This window comes from Microtus ochrogaster, chromosome 18, assembly GCF_000317375.1.
Source record: "Microtus ochrogaster isolate Prairie Vole_2 chromosome 18, MicOch1.0, whole genome shotgun sequence".
NCBI lineage: Eukaryota > Metazoa > Chordata > Mammalia > Rodentia > Cricetidae > Microtus > Microtus ochrogaster.
The window spans coordinates 39,989,079-40,015,086 of record NC_022020.1 but is presented as its reverse complement, the minus strand read 5'-3'; the positions used below and the strand labels follow the sequence as shown (position 1 = coordinate 40,015,086).

The window sequence follows — 26,008 nt, the reverse complement described above, 5'->3', positions numbered from 1 at the left end:
AGAAAGAAAGAAAGAAAGAAAGAAAGAAAGAAAGAAAGAAAGAAAGAAAGACCTTCAATGTTCAGTGCCTATATACTCAAAATTATTCTGTATCCAGCCAGGAAGTGGATTTTCCTTTTATTAATATGTTGTGCCATCTTTGTCTCTTTGAATTAATTTTGGTTTTAAGTTAATTCCATCTGTTGTAAGAATAAAGGTAGCTGATTCTAATGGAAATCTACTTTTGCCACCTTTAACACTTCCTTTCTTTGGCCATCTTTGCCAGGGAGGTTTATCTGTTTGGAGGCAACACATAGTTGGATCTTGTTTCTTAATCCTGTGTCTTTTGTTTTTTTTAAACAGAGTCTTGCTCTAAGTCTTGTTGTCTACCTTGATCTCACATTTGTGGCAGTCCCTCTACTTTAGTCTCCTGGGTGCTGGGATTACAGGGATCACCATCCCTTCTAATCCGTGTTGTCTTTTGAACCCCATATGTAGATCAGGCTGGCCTGGACCTCAAAGAGATCTGCCTACCTCTGCCTCTCAACTGAAATGATTAAAGGGCTGCGCCACCGCACCCTGTCATGACACCAGTACACACTGGCACAAGTCAGACCTAGCTTCATGTCCTCCAGTACTTCATTTTCCAGATGTCCAAAATGTTCTGAAGCAAGAAGACGATTCTAACAAGTTTGCCTGTGGAGCAATAGTCCCTGGAGAACAGCCAAGGAAACAGCACTGAGGCCTCTGGCCTGTCCTCTCAGAGGTCTCCCCCCCTCCTCTCTTCTCCCTTCCCCTCCACCCCTTCCCTTCCTTTCTGAAACGGAATCTCATTATTCAGTGCAGGCTGGCCTCAGAGGCAGTCTTCCCGTGCAGCTTCCCCCCTGGTGGGATCAGGACTTAGCCATCCTGTCTAGTTTATGGTCTCTTTCCCCTCTGCTGAGCCTTTGCTTCCATAGCACAAGGGCAGGCCTGCAGGCCTTACCATAGGGTTTTTCTGGCAGGAGCCGTACGAAGACAACCAGACACTTAGCAGACACTCCTAATATGCCAATCCTAGCCTTACTTTTACTTCCCTGGGGTGGGGGTGGGGGCCGCAAATCTCACATGATCATGAAGTCTGGCTACTTCTCTACTACAAGCTGTGGACTTAGGTATTAGGCCCTGGCTCAGCTGTCTAAAGACTTTTGGCCCTGGGCTGATCTGTGCTTCCCAGAGGACACACTGTTTTATTTCTGCGGGCCATGCTTTCCCTGTGTGTGGAAAGTTCCCTTGCAGCTAGCAGTGTGAATAACTCCACCCACACACTGCTCTGGAATCTCAGCAGTCCCTTCTCAAGGGAGGCCCCATGGGCAACCATCTCAGAGGCCACTGTGCCCTGCAGCCAGCTCTGGTTCCAGGTGCTCAGGGCTCAGTGTGTGAGGTGGGTGGCAGGGTTGGAGGCTACCAGAGAAAGCCAGCAAGCTCCCTGCCCACCTGCGTGTTGTCCTTTCATGGTCCTGTGTTCTACTGACTGAGACTTTCTTCTTCTGTGTGTACAGTCATCGGCTGCAGTGCTGGTTCCGTAGTCTTGAATCGCTTTAGTTTGTACTTGTCATTTCTCGTTACTTTGTTGAAGCAGATCGTACTGTGTAGCCCTGTGTGATTTACTGTGTAGACTCGGAGAGTGAACTCTGATCATCCTGGTCCTGACACATGGGGATGACAAACGTGTCCTACGGCACCAAACATCTTCATTTCTCTCACTGTGGCCTCCCTTCCTTTTTCTTTGAGGCTCGTGTAGCCTGGCCCCAGCCCTGACCTTGCTGCCTCTAAGCATGGACTACAACCTCCTTCTATTCATTCCCTTCTCGTGCCAGGTGCTGGGGACTGAACCCAGGGCCTCGAAGGCAAGAACTCTACCGTGAGATTCTGTCCCCAGCCCTCTCTTAGTGTTCCCAACAGCTTTCCCCTCATAACAGTCAACAGGATACTAGATAAATTCAACCATGTGTTTTAGGTCCTGCTTTCTGATAGCTGAAGAAAATGACACGTGTGTGTGTGCGCATGTTTTGCTTCATTGTTTTTTTGGTTTTTCGAGACAGGGTTTCTCTGGTCTTTGGATCCTGTCCTGGAACTTGCTCTTGTAGACCAGGCTGGTCTCGAACTCACAGAGATCCGCCTGCCTCTGCCTCCCGAGTGCTGGGATTAAAGGCATGCGCCACCACTGCCCGGCCCCTTTTCTCTTTTCATAACAAGAACTATGAACCTTATCTCTTTTGTTTAGCTTTTTTTTCCCCCTGACCATTATCCATAACAACTTATAACCAACACTCTAAACAAAGACAAACATCCATAATCCATTTTTTGGGGGAAATATGGGCATAGTTTTCTAGGCTACTTCCTGCTGCTTGGGGGTGTTGGTAATCTTATGGGATCCAAAGAAAAGTTAGGATTAGGGTCAAGTCCTGACTGGAGTGTTCTGTGAAGCTGGATCATCTCAGAGCAGTCTTGGAAGTTTTCCTGAATGCAGAACTCATAAGCAGCTGCAACAGAGATGCTCTGAAACATTAGCTAATCTGGGCCATCCATTCCTATTGGAGATATTTCAGGGGGCATTCCTTGATCAAACTTGATTTTTCTTAACCCAGGATGAATCCACAGCCTCTCATTTCCTGTGGAAACAAAAGCAAAACCTCTTTTCCGAAGTAACATACCTTTTGACTTAAATTTTGAATTCAAGGCATTTTCAAAATATATAGGTTGGATGAATCCAGCAGCATTTATAATCAAATATCTTTTAGCAGCCATTGCTCCTTCCTCAGCTGTCAAACAATTCAAAAACAACATAATAATATACAGTATCCAGATTCTCTGTGTATTTTCCATCTTTATGTGGCTTTTTAAAAACTCTATCTCTTTTATTTTTAATTTTGGTTTTTTGAGACAGGGTTTCTCTGTGTATCTTTGGCTGTCCTGGAACATACTCTGTAGACCAGGCTGCTTTGAATGCACAGAGATCTGCCTTCCTCTGCCTCCCAAATGCTGGGATTAAAGGTGTGCCACCACACCTGATTTTTTTAAGGACTTTATCATTTTTCTTTTCTCTCTTAAGCCTACATATATTTTTGAACACACTATAAACCGTTTAGAGTTTTTCCCCCCATCGGAAAAACCGTTTAGAGTTTTTTTCCCCCCATCGGAATCTGTCTTTACCAAATATCTCTATCTTTTGCTGAGCACGAGTCTTTAACCTGCTAAGCAACATGGCTAGGATTAAAGCTGTGGCTTTTGGTGGCTGGCTCCACCCCATTCCTTCATGGCACAGGTACTGGTAGAAGCCACATTCATTGCCACAACTCTACAGAGTTTCTAAGTCCATCCCACCACCAAGAAGCCTGATGCCAGCTGTCATAAACACCACTGAAGTGTTTGGCAGCACAGCCTCTTAAAAGAGTTTCAAGACTTCGATGCTATTGCTGAATCAGGAAGCCTCTCTTAAAGGAGCCACGCCTCTGCTAGCTGGCAGCAGAGCCTACCAGAGAGAAGATGGTTACCAAGAAGCTGAGCTTGACTCTGTGTCAAGTTTTCTTCCTTCCTTCTTCTTCCTCCTCCTCCCCCTCCCCCTCCTCCTCTTCTTTCTTCTCCTCCTCCTTTTCCTCCTCCTCCTTTTTTAAAAGCTTTATCAGGCTTTATATGGGATTCCTGGAGGCAGGATCACCATTTTGTACTGAGGTAGAGGTTAAGAGCCAGTGGCTGGCTGTTTTGCTTTTCTGATCTTCAGGTTGAACCCCAGTATCTGTCTCTGGGTTTTTATTAATTATGCTACAGGCTTCATTGTGTATTCATGATTTCCAAACTCTAACACGCAATACTCTCCATTGTTCTCCCTCACCTCTGTCTTTTTAAACACCTGTCATCCAACGTTTTGGCAGCTGATTTTCTTTTCTGATACCTCTGGTAATGGTTTCATTTCTTGCTTCACTAAGACAATACAATCTTTCAAGTTCAAATCCCTGTGGTTTCCCGTTTCCTTTCCAAGTCAGCCCATCTCCCTTTCCTGTACTCAGAGGAATGCTCCATTTCTTTGGGGGGCTCTTTCCATCCACCTAACATTCTCTGACCTTCACTCAGCCATCACGTTTACGCAGCAGTCACGTGGACTGTAATGTGAATGGGTGGAAGAAATACACTTGCCAGCTTTTATTTCTGTTGCCCTCAACCTCTGCTGCTGTGCTCCAGCCTCGCCAGCCCTGCTGGGATGACTGCTTTGTCACTGGTGCCTCTCACCTGCTCGATTCCTTCTTCCGTTGGTATTCAGCTGAGCCCACGATAGAGTCAAGGCTCTTTCACTGTGTGGAAAATAAACTCTTTTCCTTAGCAACTACCTCCATTTCTCTTGCCCTTCTTTGGCTCTGAACCTTGGGCTGCACACGTTAGGCAAGTACTCCACCACTGAACCTATGTCCCCAACCCCGCATTTTTAACTTGAAATAAGCCTAGTTGCCCAGGCTGGCTTTGAACCTATGGTAGTCATGCCTTGACTTCTGGAGTGGCTGGGACTTCAGATTTGCAGGGGGACTTCAGACTTCTGTAAAGGCCTACTACTAACAACACTCTCTAAGCACACGGGCTTTTCTGCAGCAGTGGTAATTCTAAACTTTTACTAAGTGGTTAGACAATGGTTTTGACCACAATCATTTTTTTCACACCTGTTTTCTTATCCTACACAGCAGATCTCCTGGGTAGACTGTTCTGAAAGGGAACCCTGTTGGTACCTGTTATAGTGTGCTTTCTGTTGGCTGTGACAAGAAGCTCTAACCTAAAACAACTTGGGAAGGGTTTAATCGACTTATACTTCGAGTTGTGCTTTGTGCAAACTGGGGTAAGTGCTCAATAAATACTTGTTGAATGTGTAGTAATACATATCAGGCATTTGCTATTGCAAGGGCATTCCTGCCAGGTAAGGGACACTTCCTATTCTACAGATGAAAAGATTAAATCTTAGAGATACAGAACTTGATCAAGCTCTCTGTAGATTCATGAAGCAACATTTAATGTACCTGGATTTCATGTAGCCTATTTTTTTTTCTTGATTTGTGTGTGTGTATATCTCTGTGTGTGTGTGTGTGTGTGTGTGTATGTGTAGGTGCCCAAGGAAGCCAAAATAATATATCATGTGCCCTGGAGTTGGAGTTAAAGGCACTTGTGAGCTGTATGACTTGGGTGTTGGGATCTGAACTCAAGTTCTTTGCAAGACATGAAATGCTCCTAACTGCTAGGCCATCTCTCTGGGCCCCAAGACTGTCCCTAACCACTATATTACATTGTTTGGGCTGTAACACACTGTGCTCTACAAGAAACAAGAACCTAGTCATTCCTTAAGAAATCTATAGATTAGTCCAGGCAATGTGGCCACACAAATGGGATGTGAGCTGCACACCAACTGAACAATCTAAATGAGCAGAGTTCTCAGTCTTTGTAGAGACCTCCAGACCCTTTCCCTTCTTCCCTCGCTGAATGTCTCGGGTCCTAAGAAATACTTCCAACTGAAATTTAAAACCCAAAGTTTAGTTTAAAAGTCAAACATGTATATGCATACATGTACACCCATAAACACATACTACATTCATACACAGTGAGAACACTGAGTAGAGAACTAGAGTAAATATTGATTAAAATCAATGATTTGACTATGGAACAATAAGAAGGCAACTAGGCTTGTATTTAGTTTTATTAAAGTTACATATATAAGTTTAAAATAGAACATTTTTCCCTTCAAAGTATTCCTTTAGAATAGTTTACCATGTTAAATTGACATTAGTAAAAATAAGTTCTGTTTATTAACAAGTAGGTAAACGCAGGTGTAGTGGTACATACCTGTAATCCCAGATTTGGGGAGGCTGAGGCAGGAGGATCACCTTGAGTTTCAGTTTGATGCTGTCCTGGGTTACATAGCGAGTTTTAGGCCAGACTGGGCTAAAAAGTGAGGCCCTGTCACAAACAAACCAAAACCGAGTGGGTAGCTTCAACTGGATGTGTCTGTAATTAAAAACTACCCGTTTTTCCCAATTAGAAAACACTTAAGAACATTTATCTTCAGTAAATTTTTAGAAGTATGTAATAAAAAAAGGAAAATAAGCATTCGAAATTCCATGTTCACTGAAGAATTAAACGGTAAGCCACAACTTCCCTGTTGACTATAGTCATCCGTTCTTAGCAGCTTTTGAAGCAACAGTGTGAAGAAACAGGTTCTGGGTCCCCAAAGGAATTATTAGAACATTTGACACTTAGAACAGGAATCTGGAAGAGCTTACCACATATCAAGAAAAAAAATGTTTGCACATAGTTAACACACAAACTTAAGAGGAAGCATAGTCCAGCCACGATTTAAGGTGGTAGGCACCACTCAGAGTAGCTATTGAGTGCCCAGTATATGCACACACAAAAGCTGCACCTGACTGGAGAATAGCCTGGAATCCTTTATTCCCAGTCAGCTTCTTCACCAGATTCAGGCTGCCAATTAGCTCCCTGCTGCACGGCTGTTATTCCTATACACATTGTCTAAACCCATGCTGGCCACATCCTAGCCAGTAGCCCACAGGATAGCTGATAAGCGGTGGCTGAAGATCTGATGACAGAATAAAATTCACACCAGATATCAAAACCTTGATGCAGAAGACAACACAAAACATCTCAATAGCATTCAGTATACTGGGACACATATTAAAATATTTTGTAGAATCTGAATTAAATATTAATCTTACCTGTTACTGTTCACATTTTAGAAGTCTGGATATAGAAAACATAATCCTTTCAGTTTCCATGTTTGGCCTCCATTATTCCTTAACCTGGTTCTGTACTGTAAAGGCTGGGCATGATCCTTTCCATTGTGAATTTTAGGGAAGGGATGGCAATTCTATTTGGTCTTTTATCTGTACTTTGAAACAGGTCACACATGTTTCTCTTTTCCTCATTTCAAGTTTCATGTGTATGAGTGTTTTGCCTGCATGTGTGTTCTCCTGTGTATATTTGTGTACCATATGCATACCTGGTGCCCAAGGAGGCCAGAGAAGATATCAGATCCCATGGAACTCCAGCTTGTGAGCCACCATTTGGGCGCTGGGAACTGGAAGAGTCCTTTGTAAGAGCAGCAAGCACTCTTAACTGCTGAGCCATCTTTCAAACACTGCCATACACATTTCTTTAAAAACTTTTAAAACTATGTGTACAAGGGAGGTGGCTGGAGGAGTGCAGAAGACTTTCAGAGCCGTGAAGCAGAAGTTATTTATAGGCAGTTGGGAACTATGCTGTGAGTGCTGGGAATTGAATTTGGGCCTGCTCAAATAGCACCAAACACTCTTAAGCCATGAGCCATCTCTCTATTCCCTTTGTAAGATCAAAAATGTTTTGAAATTCCATCATACGGTTTTTAACTGTATGTGGATATCAGATATGAAAATGTCTCCATGTCCCTAAGTTGGTGACTAGGGTTCCTTGTCACTTCCTTACAACCACCCTGGTTCAAAAAGGCGGAGCTTGCTCAACCTGTCTGATTACTACCATCTATTGGCTGTCTCCCTGATTCAGATGAGCACATGACCGCCCATGTGGGGAACCTTAACAAGAAGGATAAAGTTGCAATGTAGCTTAGTCCCAACTCTTATTGGGTCAGAAATAGGGACATTCCTGTAATTCTTTCAGGAAACTGGATTAAGAAATTAGTTGGAAAGGATATATATTCAACATATTTAGACAGTGAGGGAAATGCAAATTAAAGCTACACTGAAATTCTGTCTCACCCTAGTCAGCATGGTTAACAAGAAAACTAGCATCAGGTGCTGTTGGGTGTATGTGTGCCCTTCTGCAGTTAAGGTATGGAAATCATTATGGTTACTTAAAAACCTAAAATGAGAATTACCAAACGATCCAGCTCTACCACCCCTGAACAGATACGTCAGCAGCATACAATATATACCTGTGAACACTCTTATTTATCCTAGCAATAATCACACTACACAAATTAGTTAACCAGCCCAGGTACCCATTGATGTGTGAAGGAAGAAAGACAATGTGGCATAAACAAAACACAGTATTAGTCATCCAGGAAGGAAGATAAATTTGTGCTGCTTGCAGGAAAATGGATAGAGCTGGAGAGCATCATGATAAGTGAACTGTCAGACTATAAAGATAAATACACACACTCTCTGGCATTCAAAATCCAGGTTGAAAAAGACGTGAGCGCAGAAGGGGAAATGTTGTGTATTTGGGAATCAGAACAGGAAGATGGGACATGGGGGTGAAACATGGCCTTGAACTTCTGATTCTCCTGTCTCCACCAGATGAGTTCTCTGCCACCTTATCCAGTTCATGGGGTGCTGGGATCAGACCCAAGGCTCTATGCATTCAAGGGCCACCCCTAACAGAGATACATATCAGTATGTAAAATACAAGCTGAATGGTTGAAAATAGTTTTAAAAACTGAAATTCAAACCCTTTTTGCTAGGGCTGTAGCTCAGTGATAGAATACTAACTTATCAAGAATGTGAGACCCTGAATTTGATTCCCTGCAATTAAAAAGAGAGAGAAGTGGGGAGAATCTTTAAGACTGGATCTTGACCAGATGCTGGGATTTCAGGTGTGTGTTATCACACCAGTCTGAGATATTACAAGCTGGGCATGTCTATCTCAGCACTTGAGGCACACACACAAAAAATTAGTCTAGGGTCAGCCTCAGCTACACAGGAAATGATGCCAACCTGGGCTACATAACACCATCTAAAGCAGGATGTCATGTGACATGCCTTTACTCACAGGCCAGACAGGGCTATATAAAGTGAGACTCTGTTTCAAAACAAAATGCCTGAAAGGGGGGCAAGGTGGCTCAGTGATTAAGGAAACTTGCTGCTAAGACTGATGACACAAACTGATTCCCAGAACCCACACTGTGGAAAGTTGTCCTCCACCTCCACACTCATACCCGTACCCGAATACCTCAACGAAAATATAAAAAGGACTCATAGTTCTACTTTACTATATTAAGACTACTGGCTTTGATTCAAAATATTCCTTCTTTCCTTCTTTTTGTGAGGGAGATGAGGTGATAGATAGGGTCTGGCTTCAAAGTTGAAGCAATTCTCCTGCATGTGTGTGCTATAATTCCAGGTCTGTGCTACTGCTCCTGGCTAGGATCCGATTTGCTAATCAGATCACCTTCACTTAACACATGTATACATACTTTAAAAATGTTAAGTATAGTGAAGCTTGAATATTTTAAATAATCTTAACTTCTGAGCCATCTCTCCAGCCCACTTTGGTTATTTTCTAAAGCTTCCTCAAAACTGAAAATACTCAAATTATTTGGAATTATTGAGTATTCTAATTATGAAAACTTGGATCAGAATAACTGTTTCTTAGCTATATCTAAACCACGTTTGGAATTACAACAACTATAGACATACTACTAGGCCTTCATTCAAAGGAAACTAACTATATTGGCAACAGGATTTTCTTCTTCTTTGTTGTTGTTTAACATTTATTTACTTTTAAATTATATTTGTTGCTGGGCGGTGGTGGCGCACGCCTTTAATCCCAGCACTTGGGAGGCAGAGGCAGGCTGATCTCTGTGAGTTCGAGACCAGCCTGATCTACAAGAGCTAGTTCCAGGACAGGCTCCAAAACCACAGAGAAACCCTGTCTCGAAAAACCAAAAAAAAAAAAAAATTGTTAATAAATTATATTTGTTTGTGTGCAGGAGGCATGCATGCAACAGTGTACATGTGGTCAGATGACAACTTTTGGGGTCTGTTCTGTCACGTGGGACCTAGGGATCAAAATAGGTAGGGTCAACCTTGGTGGCAGGTGCCCTAACCTGTTGAGCTATCTCACTGGCCCATGGATTCAATATTTATGGTAGAAAACAGCTGATAGGTGTTACTACAAATTAATTTCTCAATGCTATTTTCAATGTAAGCAGCGATGTACGGTTTCATGACTTCTAGGATTGTTTTTCCTGTTCAGTTCATTGAGCCTTCACTATCACACAATGTCTCCTGGGTTCTAAAAGTGTCATGTGAACAGCACAGCACCCACGGTAGTGTTGATGTCTCAACTGAAACCCTTACTCCGGACATGGTGAGACACTTCATATACCCAGGAAGACACAAGGGAGTTCCAGGTCAAGGAGTTCCAGAAAGGCTGCCTTTGTGTGCATGCCTTTGACAGATTGGGAGGGCTTGGAAGTGAGAGAGACTTTGTAGATAGGACTATCCTCAAACACATGATCCTGCCTCAGCCTTTCAAGTGCTGGGATTAGATATGTGACACCATGCCCAATTCAAATAAACAGATGGTTTTTAGTAAGAATACTTGGGGTTTTTTTTCCTATTGTTTTTGAGATAACTCTGTAGCCAGGTTGGCCTCAAGCTCCCAAGGCTCCTGCCTCAGTCTCCCAAGTAGTAGCATTACAGGTATATGCCACCACATTCAGCTTAAGAAGACCTAGTAAAAACTAAAAATTAGGAAAGCCAAAGGCACCACATGTAATTAGAAGGCAACTCTCCACAAACAAGTGTCAAGAGAACCCAGCTATGATTTATATGCAACCCAAAGTCATTCAGCATATGCAAAGTGGCGAGGTGGTGGTGCTGAAAGTCTGCTGACCCGCCTGAAGTTCTAGTGCTAACTATTCCAGCATGCTTAGAATACCAATGAACAAGCACAAGACAGTGGGAGTCAGCCAGGTACTTTAGTGTTTAGCTGGAAGATGCTACAAACAAGCTCACCATTCCAGGACCCTGTGACAAGTTGACAATTATTGGCCATATGAGCAGTATGTTGAACATGGAATCTAAGAAGTCCAAAGGATTGTGTCACTGTCTTCCCTCCATGCACCCCTCCTTTTCCTCATGCTATGCTCTTAAGATACTGGCTTTGTAGATGGCCAAAATCAAGGAATGCAGTCTGACTGGCCAAGTTTACACACCTCTATAACAGTCTATTTCTGTTACCTGATTGGGGAAAATGAATGATGCCAGTCATAACTTATAATTTCATCATCATTAATCACTGAATACCAGTCATCTAAATAGGACATGCAGGAACTGTGAGAAGACTGCCAATGACACAGCACATGTCATTTTCCTTCAGATTTGTTTTTGCTGTCCTTGGCTACTCGTCAAACCATGGTGTTTTAATATGGCACCAATTCTTTGTCAATCATGACTACATTTGACCTACTTTTAGTTTGAAATAGAAACAGAGGCAACAATAAAATATTTGAAGATAATCATATGAGTTAAAAAAAGAAAAAAGAAATACATGACACATATGACTGAAACACAGATACCATCCTTTGACTTTCTAGCCCAGACTGGCCTTGAACTTGCAATGATCCACTTATTCCAGCTTTTCCAAGTGCTGGGATTACAGGCATGATTGCATGCTCAACCTGTCCTAACTCTTAAACTGGGCATTTATAATATTCTCTTCTTTACCTAAAATGACCAAGATAACTGTTCCCTGATTTATGGTTGTCTTATAAGCCAATTTATAAACTCATTTAGCTATTCAATGTAAGAACTTGGCATTTCCTATCAGTTAAAACATTTAAGGAATGACAGTATTAACTATATATATATATGTATATATATATATATACATATATATATATGTATTTCTTCTTATTAAAAAGATCCCTAACATGTTTACTCAAATAATTTATTACTAATATTTCACAAGTAATATCATTTTATTATTATAATCACAAAATCATAATTTCTGTACAGGAATGTATAAGTGAACATTAATCAATGCATTTGCTAATTCGCTTCACAATGAGGGTAAACATAATACAGAAGATAAAAGAAAAAAGATTGTAAAATTTTCTGGCCTTGCGGTGCACCTTTTAGTGCAATTATTTAAGACACAATAGTGTTCAATTCAGCAAAATACTGCAGAATGTCATGCCACAGTCCACTGAATTCAAAGAGGGTCAGGACATGCAGCTGGTGATAAAATGTCAGCGCGTATGTCTTTATATATAAAAAACCACATGTAAGTCATAAAATATATAGTGGTTTATTTAGATGGTTTCTAGATGATCTCACTGAGGAATCCAATGTCTCCTTAACAGGGATAACGTTATCGCTAGGCAATGGCTTTAGCTTCAGGTAGGAATGCCTCCCAGTACTTTATCAGCTGTGGGCGATAATAAAAAGATAATTTCATTATATTTTTGTTATTTTAGTGCATATATTCTTTTAAAAATATATATATATAAACAGCTAACTCTAATTTAGTCTTTTTAATTTATATATGTATATAACTGTATGTACTAATGGAATCACCTGTTCTTACTTGTTTGGGAAAGGGTCTCACTGTTAGCTCAAGTTGGCCTTAAGCTTCAGGTTTTCATGCCTCAGCCACCCCAATACTGGGATTATGGGTACAGAACCACACCTCGCCTGTGTGTGGGTTTTGCTTTGTTTTTCAATGGCCTGTCTGAAAGAAGACAGGCTCTCTCTCTCTTCTGTGTAGAACTGTCTGGCCCTGGTTTTGTGGCAGTCCTTCTGCCTGTGCCTCACTGTGCTGGATTATGGGTGTTCATCACAAAGCCTGACTACATATGGTTCTTAAATGGATCATTTCCTCATCAGATGTCTTATCAACAGAATTAATAAATGACCTATTTAAACATTACTCCTAAGTAATTACAGATTCCACTGTAAGCAACATAATATCTATTTTTATACTTCTTAGATATATGCAAAATTATATAGAAACATACTATTATGAGTTAAAAACTGACCATTTCCAATATCCAATTTCTAGGATATACACATTTTATATTATTGCTAGTTAAGAGGATAAGAATAAAGGAAGAAAAAAGTCAATATTGAGTAACAAAGGAAAACAGGGACTGGAAAACAGACTGACTATATACTAAAAAATTAAATTAAAACAACTTCTTTGGAACTAAGTTTATCCGACTTAGGCTGTTTGCTTGTTTTTTGTTTGGTTTTGGGTTTTTGTTATTGTTGTTTCGTTTTTGATTTTTTGAAGACAGTGTTTCTTTGTGTAGGCCTGGCAGTCCTTAGAGATCCACCTGCCTCTGCCCCTAGAGTGCTGGGATTAAAGGGGTGTGCCACCACTACCCAGCAGTTCCATTTTTAAAAATCTAACTTTATTAGCTCATTTGAAAGTTATGTTATGTGGTCCAGGTTAGCCTGAAACTCACTATGCAGACCAGGCTCTCCCGAGGGTGCACTCCCCTTCTAGGTGCTGGGATCACAGGTTTGCACCACTGGGCCTGGCTTGAATTTGAAGGCATACTATATTATATGGACAGGTTTCTATTTCGGAACATTTTAAAACTAAATGGAAGAATTATTCCTATTAAAGACACTAAATTAATTGATTTGTATATGCAAGACTTTCATAGACTTTAATGTATCATGAAAGCTCATAGTCCTAGGTAAGGAAACAAATGCCAGTTGTAGAAATCAAGTACCAAAAATAAGACAAAATTATCGAAACACTACAAAGAAAAATCTTTTAAAAATTAGTTTTCCATCTAAGTTTCTATCTGTTGCAGAGGAGAAAGATGTTTTAGGGGTGCTGACTGCAGCTGTCAATCTGATAAGGAGAGGAAACCAGGGCTATAAAGTCAGAGGCCATGGTGTGCCCTTACAACCTCAGCACTAGGCAGGCTGAGGCACAAGGACAGTAATTTCCAGGCTACCCTGAGGTATATACACAGACTGTCTCAAAGATAAGGGAAAAGCTATTATGTGATTTCATGCGTAAGTGTTTAGTACCACATATACACTTGGCATTCTGGGAGGCTAGAAGAGGGTGTTGGATCCTCTGGAACTGGATGATGCTTACGAGCAGGAAGTGTTCTTAACTGCTGATCTATCTCTCCAGGCCCTCTGACTTTTTAGGGTTTAATTGTGGGAATAGTATATCTCTGTATATTATTCAGTAGAGGCAAATAGACCTAAAGTAGTTTCCAATTACTTTAGCATTTTCCCCTTCGTTGTCCTACCTTTCTTTAATCTACCTTTAATTTTCTTCCATTTTAAAAGCCTACTAATCATCTTTAAAACAATCCTAGAAGAAATCCTAGAAGCTGTAAAGAAAATGAGCTTACCTGTTGCTGTGTTTGTACTAATGACTCCAAGTACTTGATGATAACAGATTTAAAATCTTTCACTCTTTCTTTCTGTTAAAGTGTAATACATTAAAAAAGGACATTAGTAGGAAATTAAATCTAATTTTACCACAGAGCTACAGAAAAAATTAAGGAAAGTATAGAATTATGATACATGCCTCAAATCTTCCCACTTCTTTTCGAATTGTTTTAGAGATCTGCTCAAAATCTCTTTCTCCTTGTTGTACTTTCGCCTCCCACTAATGAAAACAAACGAGAGAAAGAAATGCTTATTTTTGCCTGGAAAAAAATATTGTACTGTCATGATTACTCATTTAATTTAACCAAAATGACTAAAAGACCCAAGAAATCTCAATATTGGAAAATCCAGTCTAACACAATCAGTGGTGTATCTAGAAGTTGAGGACACAACTCAGTGGATGAAGCACTTGCTGTCAAGCATGATCATCAGAATTAGATCTCTAGTACCCATGTAGATGCTGGATGGGCATGGCAGTTTGCCTGTAATCCCAGCACCCTGCAGGCAGAGACAGAAAGATCCCTGAGGAAAGCTGACTAGCTAAGCAAGTCAAATCAGCAAGTTCTGGATTAAAGTGAAACAGTGTGTCTCAAAACATAAGGTGGAGAATGATGGAATAAAATACCCAAACATGATACTCTAGCCTCCACATGCATGCACACACATGTATATCCATGCACATACACATATGCCCACACACATTACATATGCATACATGCACACCCCATACACACACAAAAATGGTGCATTTCACCTCCTAGTGGTAGAGATACATATCAGATTAAATTCCATTAATAGTTCATCGCTACATTTATTTAAGATTAGAATACTTAGTTAATGAACTATAATGTCCTGCCAGGTATGGTAGCTCCTGCCTATAATTCTAACATTGAGAAAAACAACTGTGAATTTCAAACTGGCCTAAGGTTAGATCCCACCTAACATGGTTAGATCCCATCTCAAAACCAACAAATAAAAGAACCACCTTACCAATGCCCATTAGATACACCTGGAGGGATTTTGAGTATAGAGTTCACTATCAAATAAAAGACCTGAAGTTCAATTTTTACACATTTCAAAATATACCAACAATATTAATTCCAATAATACATGTTTATCACAATTCATATGGTCATGGAAATACTTCAACATATGGCAAACACTTTAAAATAATTTGTAATGGTAAAATGACTACTTTTTTTAAAGAGTGGAACTATTTATTGTCTACTGTAGACTCATCAATAATCATTAAATTCAGTATGGAAACAACAGAATGACTAGTGACTAATGAAAAAGCTAAAATAAAGATTTAAGCAATGAAATGGTATTTTCCCACTATGTAACCAAAACACTGGTCCATACTCTGCAAAGAGCAGATGTACTTATTTGTAGTAATATAAAGGTTGTCCTACCTCTTCAATTTCCTTATTGAAGCATGGCAAAAAAAGTGTATAAATTATAATAAACTTATACAAATTTGTTAAAATACCATATATAATACATATATATGGGGGATAATATTGCCCAGAGAACTAAATGTGGGTAGGTCTACCTCTAAAACCATTTTAGACACAAATGAGTAACCATCTGACAACAGAGCCATTTGAAAAGAGATGTACAAAATGCAAAGGTTAACTTTAGATGCTTCTTTCTGTGCTTTACTCATGTCAAAGTCATGTGAGGAAACAAAGGTTCCTGGAGATAAATACTTCTAACTAAATCACGTAATTCATAAACTATGGAGAAATAGCTAAGTGCTGAATGACTCAGAAAAAAATATGAAAAATTATGCATATATGAATGACAAAGAATCTGAGTAAAGAAAATATTAATTACCTCTCTTATTTCATTTTTAGCTTGTTGAATTTTATCTGGTTTGTTAGCAACCATCATTTTTGCCTCAGTTTCACGTTTTTTGAGCAAAGTAATTTGAGCATCTTCCCATTTCTGCCAGCATTTCATCCGATGGTCAAACACACCCTGTAAGTTGATGGCATAAGGCTGTTAACAGTGTAAAAATACTCTCATTACAACATAAGTATAATAATATTAAATCTATAAAGCCAACTATTTAAGTATACAGACAATGAAAATATGCAAGCCAATAGCAATTTCACTAGCTTTTAGGATTTTAAATGTGGCCTCCAAAAAGATTAATAAGAGTAAAAGAGATGCATGATCTAAAAGAAAAAAAAAGATGTATTTAATGAAAAACTACTGATATACATTAGAAGTGTTCTACTGAACAGTATGCGAAACATTTAAATGTTGGGGGAAAAAAAGAAATTAAAAACATAAAATAGGCCAGATCTACCCCTGTAATCCCAGTACCATGAGACAGAGGCAGGAAGATTGTTGCTAAATTTGAGACCAGCTTGGTTTATATGGTGAGTTCTAAGCAAGCCAGGGCTGGCTACATACACACGTACACAGAGAGAGGGGAACCTCAAGTAACAGAAGTGAAGAGTGAAGTACAGATGTCATAGTTGACTCTAAGAGAAAAAAAGCAAATATTAAATTAAGAGGCCTAACAAGACAGGGAAGAGGTGAGTCCTCTACATGGTGAAAAGGGCCAAAGAACACAGTCAGAAGGCAAAGCTAAATGAAGAAACTGACACAAAGACTCTACCTGAGCAAGTCAACCAAAATCACCCTTATCTTCAAGGGTTCTGTCCGAGTAAGATCAAGATAATGAAGAAGTAAGTGAACTACAGCCACAGAAGAGCAACTAGGGTATGAACAAACAGAAACGGGAAAGGATGGGACAAGATGGAAAAACCTACTACGAATTTTTCTCTAGCTTGGTGTTGGAGGTATGTTAACATCATTTTAATTAGTTACTAACTCAGCAAATGAACCAACTATCAACAAACTAGGTGAATAAAAAGGCACTATGCCAGAGATACTTCAATTCTAAAACATATTTTAATCAAGAAACAGCATATAGCTGGGTGTTGTGGTTCATGCCTGCTATCCCAATAACTGGGAGGCAGAAGCTAAGAGAGTCATGAGTTCAAGGATCACAACAGTCTGCTACTCCAGTTCCCGGGGATCTAATACCCTCTAATGACTACAGAGATACCAGGCAGCAGGCACACACCTAGTAAACATGAATACATATGAGCAAAACATTCATACACATAAAATAAAATAAATCTTAAAAAAGAAACAAAGGGGAGAGAAGAAGATAGCAATCTGATTATAAATAGAAAGCCATCATGAGGCAGACAAAAGGAGCATGTGGTAGTTATATAAAATAAAATTGAGTTTCATGTCTGTATACAACCATTGGTCAATAATTTTACTTCTAGGAATTTTTTGTCAAAATAGCTGTTGTCAAAACACCTTATAAAATTAAGCTTGAATTGCTTGAATATGCCATGGGTTTATTCCTAGCATTATTTAAGCAGATGTGATAACACACACTTATAATCACAATAGGTTTCTTGGCCAGCCTGAGGTATATGAAATGCAGATGGCTCAGTGGTTAAGAGCATTGCCTGCTCTTCCAAAGGTCCTGAGTTCAATTCCCAGCAACCACATGGTGGCTCACAACCATCTGTAAAGAGGTCTGGTACCCTCTTCTGGCCTGCAGACATGCACACAGACAGAATATTGTATACTAAATAAATAAATATTTAAAAAAAAATCAAAAATAAACCAGGCAGTGGTGGCACTCGCCTTTAATCCCAGCACTGGGGAGGCAGAGGCAAGTGGATCTCTGTGAGTTGAAGGCCAGCCTGGTCTACAGAACTAGTGCCAGGAGAGGCTCCAAAGCTACAGAGAAACCCTGTCTCAGAAAAAAAAAATAAAAAAAATGAATAAAGTGCGGGCAGTGGTGGCGCACGCCTTTAATCCCAGCACTTGGGAGGCAAAGGCAGGCAGATCTCTGTGAGTTCGAGACCAGCCTGGTCTACAAGAGCTAGTTCCAGGACAGGCTCCAAAACCACAGAGAAACCCTGTCTCCAAAAACCAAAAAAAAAAAAAAAAAATGAATAAAGTGGCATATCTATGAATGTTAAGAACAATATGCTCGGGGCTGGAGAGATGGCTCAGAGGTTAAGAGCATTGCCTGCTCTTCCAAAGGTCCTGAGTTCAATTCCCAGCAACCACATGGTGACTCACAACCATCAGTAATGGGGTCTGGTGCCCTCTTCTGGCCTGCAGGCATACACACCAACAGAATATTGTATACATAATAAATGTATAAATAAATGTTAAAAAAAATTCTCTAAAAAAAAACAAAACAGTATGCTCCTTTTTGAGAAGGGAAGGAGGGGTCTGGGGGGTGTATTGACAAAAGGAAAAAACAAGTAGGGATGGGGACAAAAATTAGCTTCACGTACATTCATAGCTAGTCTTTTATGAAGACACTCAAGAATCTTAAGAGATTAAAACTACTGTTGGAGAAACTAGAGGTCTTGGCAGCGGAGAGGGAAATGTGTTCTTTTGGTTATCTGAATTGTCCTGCGAGTCTAACTGCCTATTACTAGCTCTTATGACTCTATCTCTTATATTCAGACAGCTGAGCTGGCCAACGTTTCAGAAGATGCTGAAGAGCTTTATCTGCCTTCACAAAACCAGACCACAGCCCTGTAACTCCAATTTAACTTCAGCATTTCTCAATACACCTGTGATACATTAAGTGGACAGAATTTTTGTATGAAAGAAGAATTTTCCGGGATGGTGGTGGCACACGCCTTTAATCTCAGCACTTGGGAGGCAGAGACAGGTGAATCTCTGAGTTTGAGACCATCCTGGTCTACAAAGCGAGTTCCAGGACAGGCTCCAAAGCTACAGAGAAACCCTTTCTCAAAAAAAACAAAAATATAAAAAAGAATTTTTTTCATATAAATCTAGGTACCCCTGGATTAAAAAGTTAAATAACTCTTTCCAAGCTCAGCTGACTGTGGCAAATCTGTTAATGCCAATATTCTCTAGAGAATTTTGGAAAACATGAACATAACTAATTTCAAAGAATGTAGAAGTCTAACAGAAGATTTCAGGCATGGGAAGAGGTTTTTCTAAGGGTCAGCACAGGCAGGCCACCCTGCTATAGGGCCTTTCCCCAGGAAGCTCTACTCAGCATGCCCTCAAAGACACTGTCAATTTCCCTTTTTAATCCATAGGTTTTGTTCTTATGCATTTGTGTTTTGTGTTTTAAAGAGTTATTATTACTTCTGTACATGTTGTTCATGTGAAAGAGCACCTGATCCCCTGAAGCTGGATGTGAGCCAGGCAGCTGTGAGCCATCCAGTGGAGGTGCTAGGTACTGAATTCAGTTCCTCAGCAAGTGCTCTTAATTGAGAACCATCTCTCTAGCTCCTTATCTTTGTGTTTGTTTGTTTTAAATAGCAGCTCTCACATCTCTCTAGAGACTATCAACAGATGAAACAGAAATGGGAATCACTATCTGATGGTGCATGCTTGTAATATGGGCAATTGGGAGGTCCTGTCACAAGGATCAGGAGTTCAAGGCCAGCCTTGGCCACACAATACAAATAAAACACAATAAAAAGTTACCAGGTCTTGAAAACCAGGCTGAGATAATGTTAAAAATAAAAGCTGCCAGGCTGGAGAGATGACTCAGTGGTTAAGAGAACCAGCTGCCCTTTCAGAGGACCCACGTTCAGTTTCCAGCACCAGCATGGCAGCTCACAACTGTCTGTAACTCCAGTTCTAAGAGATCTGACACCTCTATAACATAAAATTAAATAAAAATAAATTTTAAAAAAGATAAAACAAAAATAAAAGCTACCTAATACAATAATGAATACACTAGAAACTTTAACAGTTCTAAACCAAAGAAAAAACTCACCAGAAACATAAAGAGTTATATAGAAGAGTATATAAAGTTGGTAATTTTTGTCACCCCTACAAAAGCACCATTTGGAAATGTTGAATCCTCTAGAGACCAAAAACCTGTTCACAAAACATCAATAAATAGGCAGTATGCCAGTGTTCTCTCCATGGATGAATACTAGTTTGCACGAGAAAGAATGGTCTCATTACTTCTCTAAAATATTTGAATTTCAGGCTGATAGCTCAGTTTGAGAGTATAAATACTGAAGGCATTTGCAGAACACCAATTTCTAACTAGATTCTGTCTGCAACCACTCAGAAATAGGTTTCTTTAAAATGTGAGCTATGGTCTAATTTAGTCTCATTTCATCTATAAATACATGACTGTACATTTGAGTACATAGACAGAAAATCCTTTTATTGTCCAAATTCATGCTAAAAACCTCCAGAACCATTAAGACAATAATCACTCCTACTTTTATGCTACTTCTCCCCCGCCCCCCCACATACACACACACCAAGATAGTTCTGGCTTTGTAGACCAGATTGGCCTTGAACTCACAGACATCTGTCTGTCTCTGATTAATGGCATCACCACCTCCTGGCATTTATCCTATTTCTAAATGCCTAGCAAACTTTACCAATGAAAATAGACCTGGCAGGCAGCTCTTCTAGAAAGAGCAAATTAATGCAAATAGTTAAAATTTGAATAATTTGAATATGATACGTAAATAAATGTATACTGTTTCCACTTCTTATTTGGCATTCCGTAGGCTTCTTATATTTTTGGTTGTGAGCCTAGCCTTTAATGACTGAACCATCTCTCCAGCCCTATTTTTTTTCAATGTTCATTGGTGTTTTGCCTTCATGTGTGTGTGAGAGTGTCAAAAACCTTGGAACTGGAGTTAAAGACAGTTGTGAACCATCTAAGTGCTGGGAATTGAACCCAGGTCCTCTGGAAGAGCAGCCAGTGCTCATAACTGCTGAGCCATCTGTCCAGTCGCCCTTAGACTTCTTAAAAACTGTTTTATTTTACTATCCATGTCATAAGAGAAGAAAATGTTAAATTACAAGTACTCATTTTCAAGTTATTTTTTATATAGTGGTACAATATATTTGCACACTTAAATGTGTATCTAATAGAAAACCAAATGTCTGTGTGTGTATGCACGCACATTCACCCGTCCCGCGTACTTGCACTTGCTGTGTGATATGGATTGGCCTAGAATGTACTAGCCTGGCCCCAGGTATTACTATTACAGACAATTCAGACTAAATTACTTCAAAAGCAAATGGCTTAAGCAAAAGAGTGTAAGAAAGCTTGTAGAATGGGGCTTACTTTCACTGCAGCAATGAGCCGAATGTAGTCACTAAGAAGTTCTGAGAACATGTAAAAGTCGGCAAAAGCTTGTTCTTGATGTAACTGGTCTATCTTTTCCTCAACCTCTGCAAGCTGAGACAAGGCTCTAGACAGGGCAGTGTGATCCTCAGAATTACCTAGCATGGCAGCACTCTTAGCAAAGGCAGCTGTGTTGGCTGAAAGTTCTGAAATTAAAAAAAAAAAGCATTTAGTATTTGTTAGTAAAATTATATTTATATTCATGAATTTAGTAATATTTAAATTAATATGAAACAGTCATTAGTGCTTCGAGTATAGATGCTAGCAGAAGCACCACCGCTGTATGGAGTCACAGCTGCAGAGCACCCACCCAGCATGAACAAGCCTGTGTTTACATCCAGTCCCAGCATAGCCCCACAACCCTCCAAAAAGAATCATAGCTTATGTTTTCAGATGGTGAACTGTGTCTAATTCTTGAATTATTTTAATAACCTGCCTACCCCTTTTGACCCCAAAGTGCTCATTTATTCTCTTCTGCATTCTGTTAAAGAGGTAAGTGTGTTTCTAATATAAGAAGCATGAAGATAAAAATTAAAGAGGCTGGAGAGAAGGCTCCAAGGTTAAGAGTTTATACTGCTGTTCTGGAGAACCCAAGTTTGTAATCCCACACACTGGCACATACAAGTATATATAATTAAGAATAATACTTTTTTAAAAGATCGCAATTAAGCTATACTATATTCTTTGGCATTTAAACATTTGTCATTGCAAATAATGTCTCAGTTTTTAATGAGAATCTTATCTACCAAGAAAGAAAAACAAGGTAAACTTATAAACACAATTCAATTTATATCAAATTAAGTCATTTTTTGTTATTTGTTTTGCAATGATGCTAACTTTTTTTTTTTTTTCTGAGACAAAGGCTAGCCTGGAACTCATTATTTGGTCCTGGCTGGCCTCAAACACATAATTTCTCTAATCACAATTTCTAGATTACTTTTAATATAACCATTTTAAGCCTTTTCTTTTTTTAAAAAAAAAATTTATTTATTATGTATATAATGTGCCTCCTGCATGTACACCTCCATGCCAGAAGAGGGCACCAGATCTCATTACAGATGGTTGTCAGCCATCATGTAACCACTGGGAATTGAACTCAGGACCTCTGGAAGAGCAACCAGTGCTCTTAACCTCTGAGCCATCTCTCCAGCCCCCATTTTAAGCCTTTTCAAATGAAAAATTAGATGTTTAAAGGCCACTGACAATGACTAAGAATTACATTTTCTGAAAACGGTTCCATTATTCTGTAGTTTCTTTTTTAAAAAATACAGTCCCCTTCCTAAGAGATATATAATACAAAGAGTAAAGCTACAATAAACTATTATATAGAAATAATTATCATACGGGGGCTGGAGAAATGGCTCAGCAGTTAAGAGGACTGGCTGCTCTTCCAGAGGACCCAGGTTCAATTCCCAGCACCCACATGGCAGGTCACAACTGTCTGTAACTCCAGTTCCAGGGGATCTGGCACCCTCAAACAAATATACTTGTAGGCAAAACACCAATGCACATAAAATAAAAATAAATAAATCTTAGAAAAATATTTATCATACAAGTAATCTGCTACTTATTGAAATCCATTAAACACTGTCACATAGTAAATATTTTAGACAACCATGATGAAGAGTCTTGTACTGGGCAGTGGTGGTGGAGCACACCTTTAACCCCAGCACTCAGGAGGCAGAGGCAGGCAGATCTCTATGAGTTCGAGAACAAAGCGAGTTCTGGGATAGCCAAGACTGTTTCAATAAGAAGCCCTGCCTCGAAAAACAAACAAACAAAAACGTCTTGGACAGTAAAAATATCCCTACCCCTAAAGTCAAACAAACAAAACTTCAACCCCCCAAAAATTTGTGGGTTAAAAAAAACCCAAAAAACATGGTTTGGACTTCTTAATTTTTGTCTTCTCTAGCTCAGGCTGGCCCTGAACTTCCCACTGAGAGGATGGCCCTGAACTCCAGACTGCCTGGTTTATGTAGTTCTGGAGCTCAAACCCAGGGCCTTCTGTATGTTCAACAAGCACTACGAAGTAGGGGACATCTCCAGTCCCTAAATACTATGGAAACATAAGCAAAATAATTCATAGAATTTTTCAAGAAATAGAGGCACAATATACTTTCAAGAAAATCTGTAAATACCAATTTTTAATTTTCCCCACCTTGGTTCAGGGAATTGAACACAAGGTCTCATGCATGCTAGACAAGCACTCTACCACCACTGAGTTATAATCTGACTCCCATAAATTTTATAGAACTCATAAATTTATAAAATTTTATATATATAAATTTTATAAATCTGAGTCCTATAAATAAATTTTAGAAACTCAAATTTATATTATAATCAGTTACTAATGAAACAATTTTATCTATTAAATTATAAATGTATCAAGAGTTAAATAAATAATAATTTGAAATTAAAAGTTTTATAAGGTTTTGATTTTTCTAATTTTAAACTAGAAGTTAGATCAAAATACAGCAGAAAGTTTTAAATGATATTGAAACAAAATACTCTTTTTTCCGGTCCTGAAACAGTCTCACTATGTACTCATGGCAGTCCTGCTTCAGTCTCCTGATGCACCACACCCAGCACAAACCACCGCTTTATCCTTCCCAGACTCACAGCTGAGTATTCACTTTAACAAGGCACACCAACCTTTTCTATGACAAACCAAGGCTTCAACACTGGCATGAAGTTTCCGAAGTTGCTGGTCAAGATTCTCAAATTGTTGTTGCTTTTCTTCAAACCACTAAGAAAAAAAAAATGAAAAATGGAGCTAATTTAAGATGAATGAACCATTGTAAATTAGGTTACCAATAGCAAGCTACCTTCCTTGTTTTAGAACGGTAAATTAGCTGTATATAACCATGGTGGTCAAATGATGTAGCTGAGAACTGAACTCAATAAGCAAATTAATATCCTATTTTCTGCTTGTACAGCTTTAAAATGCAATTGTTGGGCTCATTAATTCATTTCATTATTCAAGTCGAAAAATCAGCTCTTACAGCATCCGATTCATTCATCTTGATTGTCATTTTGTTGACAGCGTCGGCAGCCTTGTTCACCATTCTCAATATTCCTGCTCCACTCAGAGCCTGTGTATTAACTGCTCTCGGCAGCTGGAATTGAATGACAAATAAGGGCAAACAAACCGGTTAAAAGCCTAGAGATTTAACTGGGCACAAAAGGGATTCCCCCCTCCCAAAATAAAGAAGAGAGAGAGAAGCAAAGAGAAAAGAGGCTGTATTTTCTTCACCCTCATACATTTCAACAGTGAGATCTAATTTCTCAAATGCACTACTTGTACATTCTCAAAGGAAAACTTAAAAAATAGACTTTCCATTGCTTTTCTTCTGCACGTTTACATTTAGATAGAACAAACGCTGTTTGTCAAAATACATTAAGAAATTGCCAGGCTCTAACACTGGCCACCTGTCTGCAAGCACAAACAAGCTGCTGGCGAGCAAAGGTGCTCTTGAGAAAAACCTCCCCATGCTGGTAGGGCTGAGCTTGTGAGTGTCCAGAAAATTCTAGGACTTAGCAAAGTTTTTTAAAAAAATCTCAAGCAGTGACAGTAAAATGATGTATAATCTATTTAATTAAATCAAGTTTAAATTTTTCAAAAAGGATCTGATCATCATCCTCTATCACTAAACGGAATTATTTGCTGGTGATTTAGTTAAGCAAAACCAAAAGTTCCAAAACACGGTCTCACTGTTTCCCCTGAACGAATCATTTACTGAAGGGCTAATCTTGGATTAGTTATGACAATACCTAATTAGAGAGACAATTTGAACGAGAAATACCTCTGAGCTTTCCAAGAACTGCCTTAAGTCAGGATCCTGAAGCAAGGTGGGATGCTTCACTGTTCTCTGAAGATACCTATATTTAAGAGTAGAATTGATCCAGTTTTAGTGCAATTTTAAATTTGGGTTTCAACAAAAGAATAAAAATATCCAGGTAAAAGGTATCTTCAATGTATCTCTTATTAGTCTGCACTCCCTATTTATCTAGAATTTTACACAAATTGAATAGGGCAGTGGTGGTACACACCTTAATCCCAGAATTTGGGAGGCAGAGGCAGGTGAATCTCTGCGAGTCTGAGGCCAGACTGGTCTACAGAGTTCTAAACCAGCTAGATCTACATATAAGACTCTAACTCAGAGAAATGAACTTTAAAGAAGTAGAATAAAAAGCTTTTGTCCATTTTTTTAAAAAAATTTAGTTTATGTGTATGTGTAAGTGCCTACATGTGCCACATATATGCCTGGTACCCATGGAGGCCAGAGCTGGACTCATGCAGTTGTAAGCCATCATGTGGGTAGTAGGAACAAACCCATGTCCTCTGCAAGAGCAAGTACTCTCTCCCCCCACCCCCAACACAGGTTTTCTCTGTAGCTTGTCCTGGAACTTGTAATATTAAAATTTAGTCTTCATCAAATCAGAACCAAGGACCAAGGAGAACTGATATGGAGAAATTTTGGGCATTGTGATTCACACCTTTTATTCTAGCATTCTGGAGGCAAAAGCAAGTAGATCTCTGTGAGTTTGTGACCAGCCTGGTCTACATAGAGAGTTTCAGGACAACTGGGACTGTATCAAAACGAAAAAGGAAGGAAGGAAGGAAGGGAGGAAGGGAGGGAGGGAGGGAGGGAGGGAG

At 39.4% G+C, this 26,008-nt stretch overlaps 1 protein-coding gene across 2 annotated transcripts in view; it reads right to left on the bottom strand.

Annotated features, from left to right (window-relative positions):
• Window positions 1-11,688: 11,688 nt before the first annotated feature.
• Snx2 (sorting nexin 2) overlaps window positions 11,689-26,008 on the bottom strand; it is a 41,655-nt gene continuing 27,335 nt past the window's right edge. The window contains exons 8-16 of one of the 2 annotated variants that reach the window (XM_005356105.3): window positions 25,155-25,230; window positions 24,354-24,467; window positions 24,004-24,097; window positions 21,292-21,497; window positions 15,987-16,130; window positions 15,563-15,574; window positions 14,290-14,370; window positions 14,111-14,182; window positions 11,689-12,156 (exon numbers count right to left, since the gene is read on the bottom strand). In XM_005356105.3, coding sequence (XP_005356162.1) covers window positions 12,106-12,156; window positions 14,111-14,182; window positions 14,290-14,370; window positions 15,563-15,574; window positions 15,987-16,130; window positions 21,292-21,497; window positions 24,004-24,097; window positions 24,354-24,467; window positions 25,155-25,230 — 850 coding nt within the window. In that variant the 3' untranslated portion in view covers window positions 11,689-12,105. The remainder of the gene's footprint in view (window positions 12,157-14,110; window positions 14,183-14,289; window positions 14,371-15,562; window positions 15,575-15,986; window positions 16,131-21,291; window positions 21,498-24,003; window positions 24,098-24,353; window positions 24,468-25,154; window positions 25,231-26,008) is intronic. The other variant, XM_005356106.3, reaches the window with a different exon arrangement.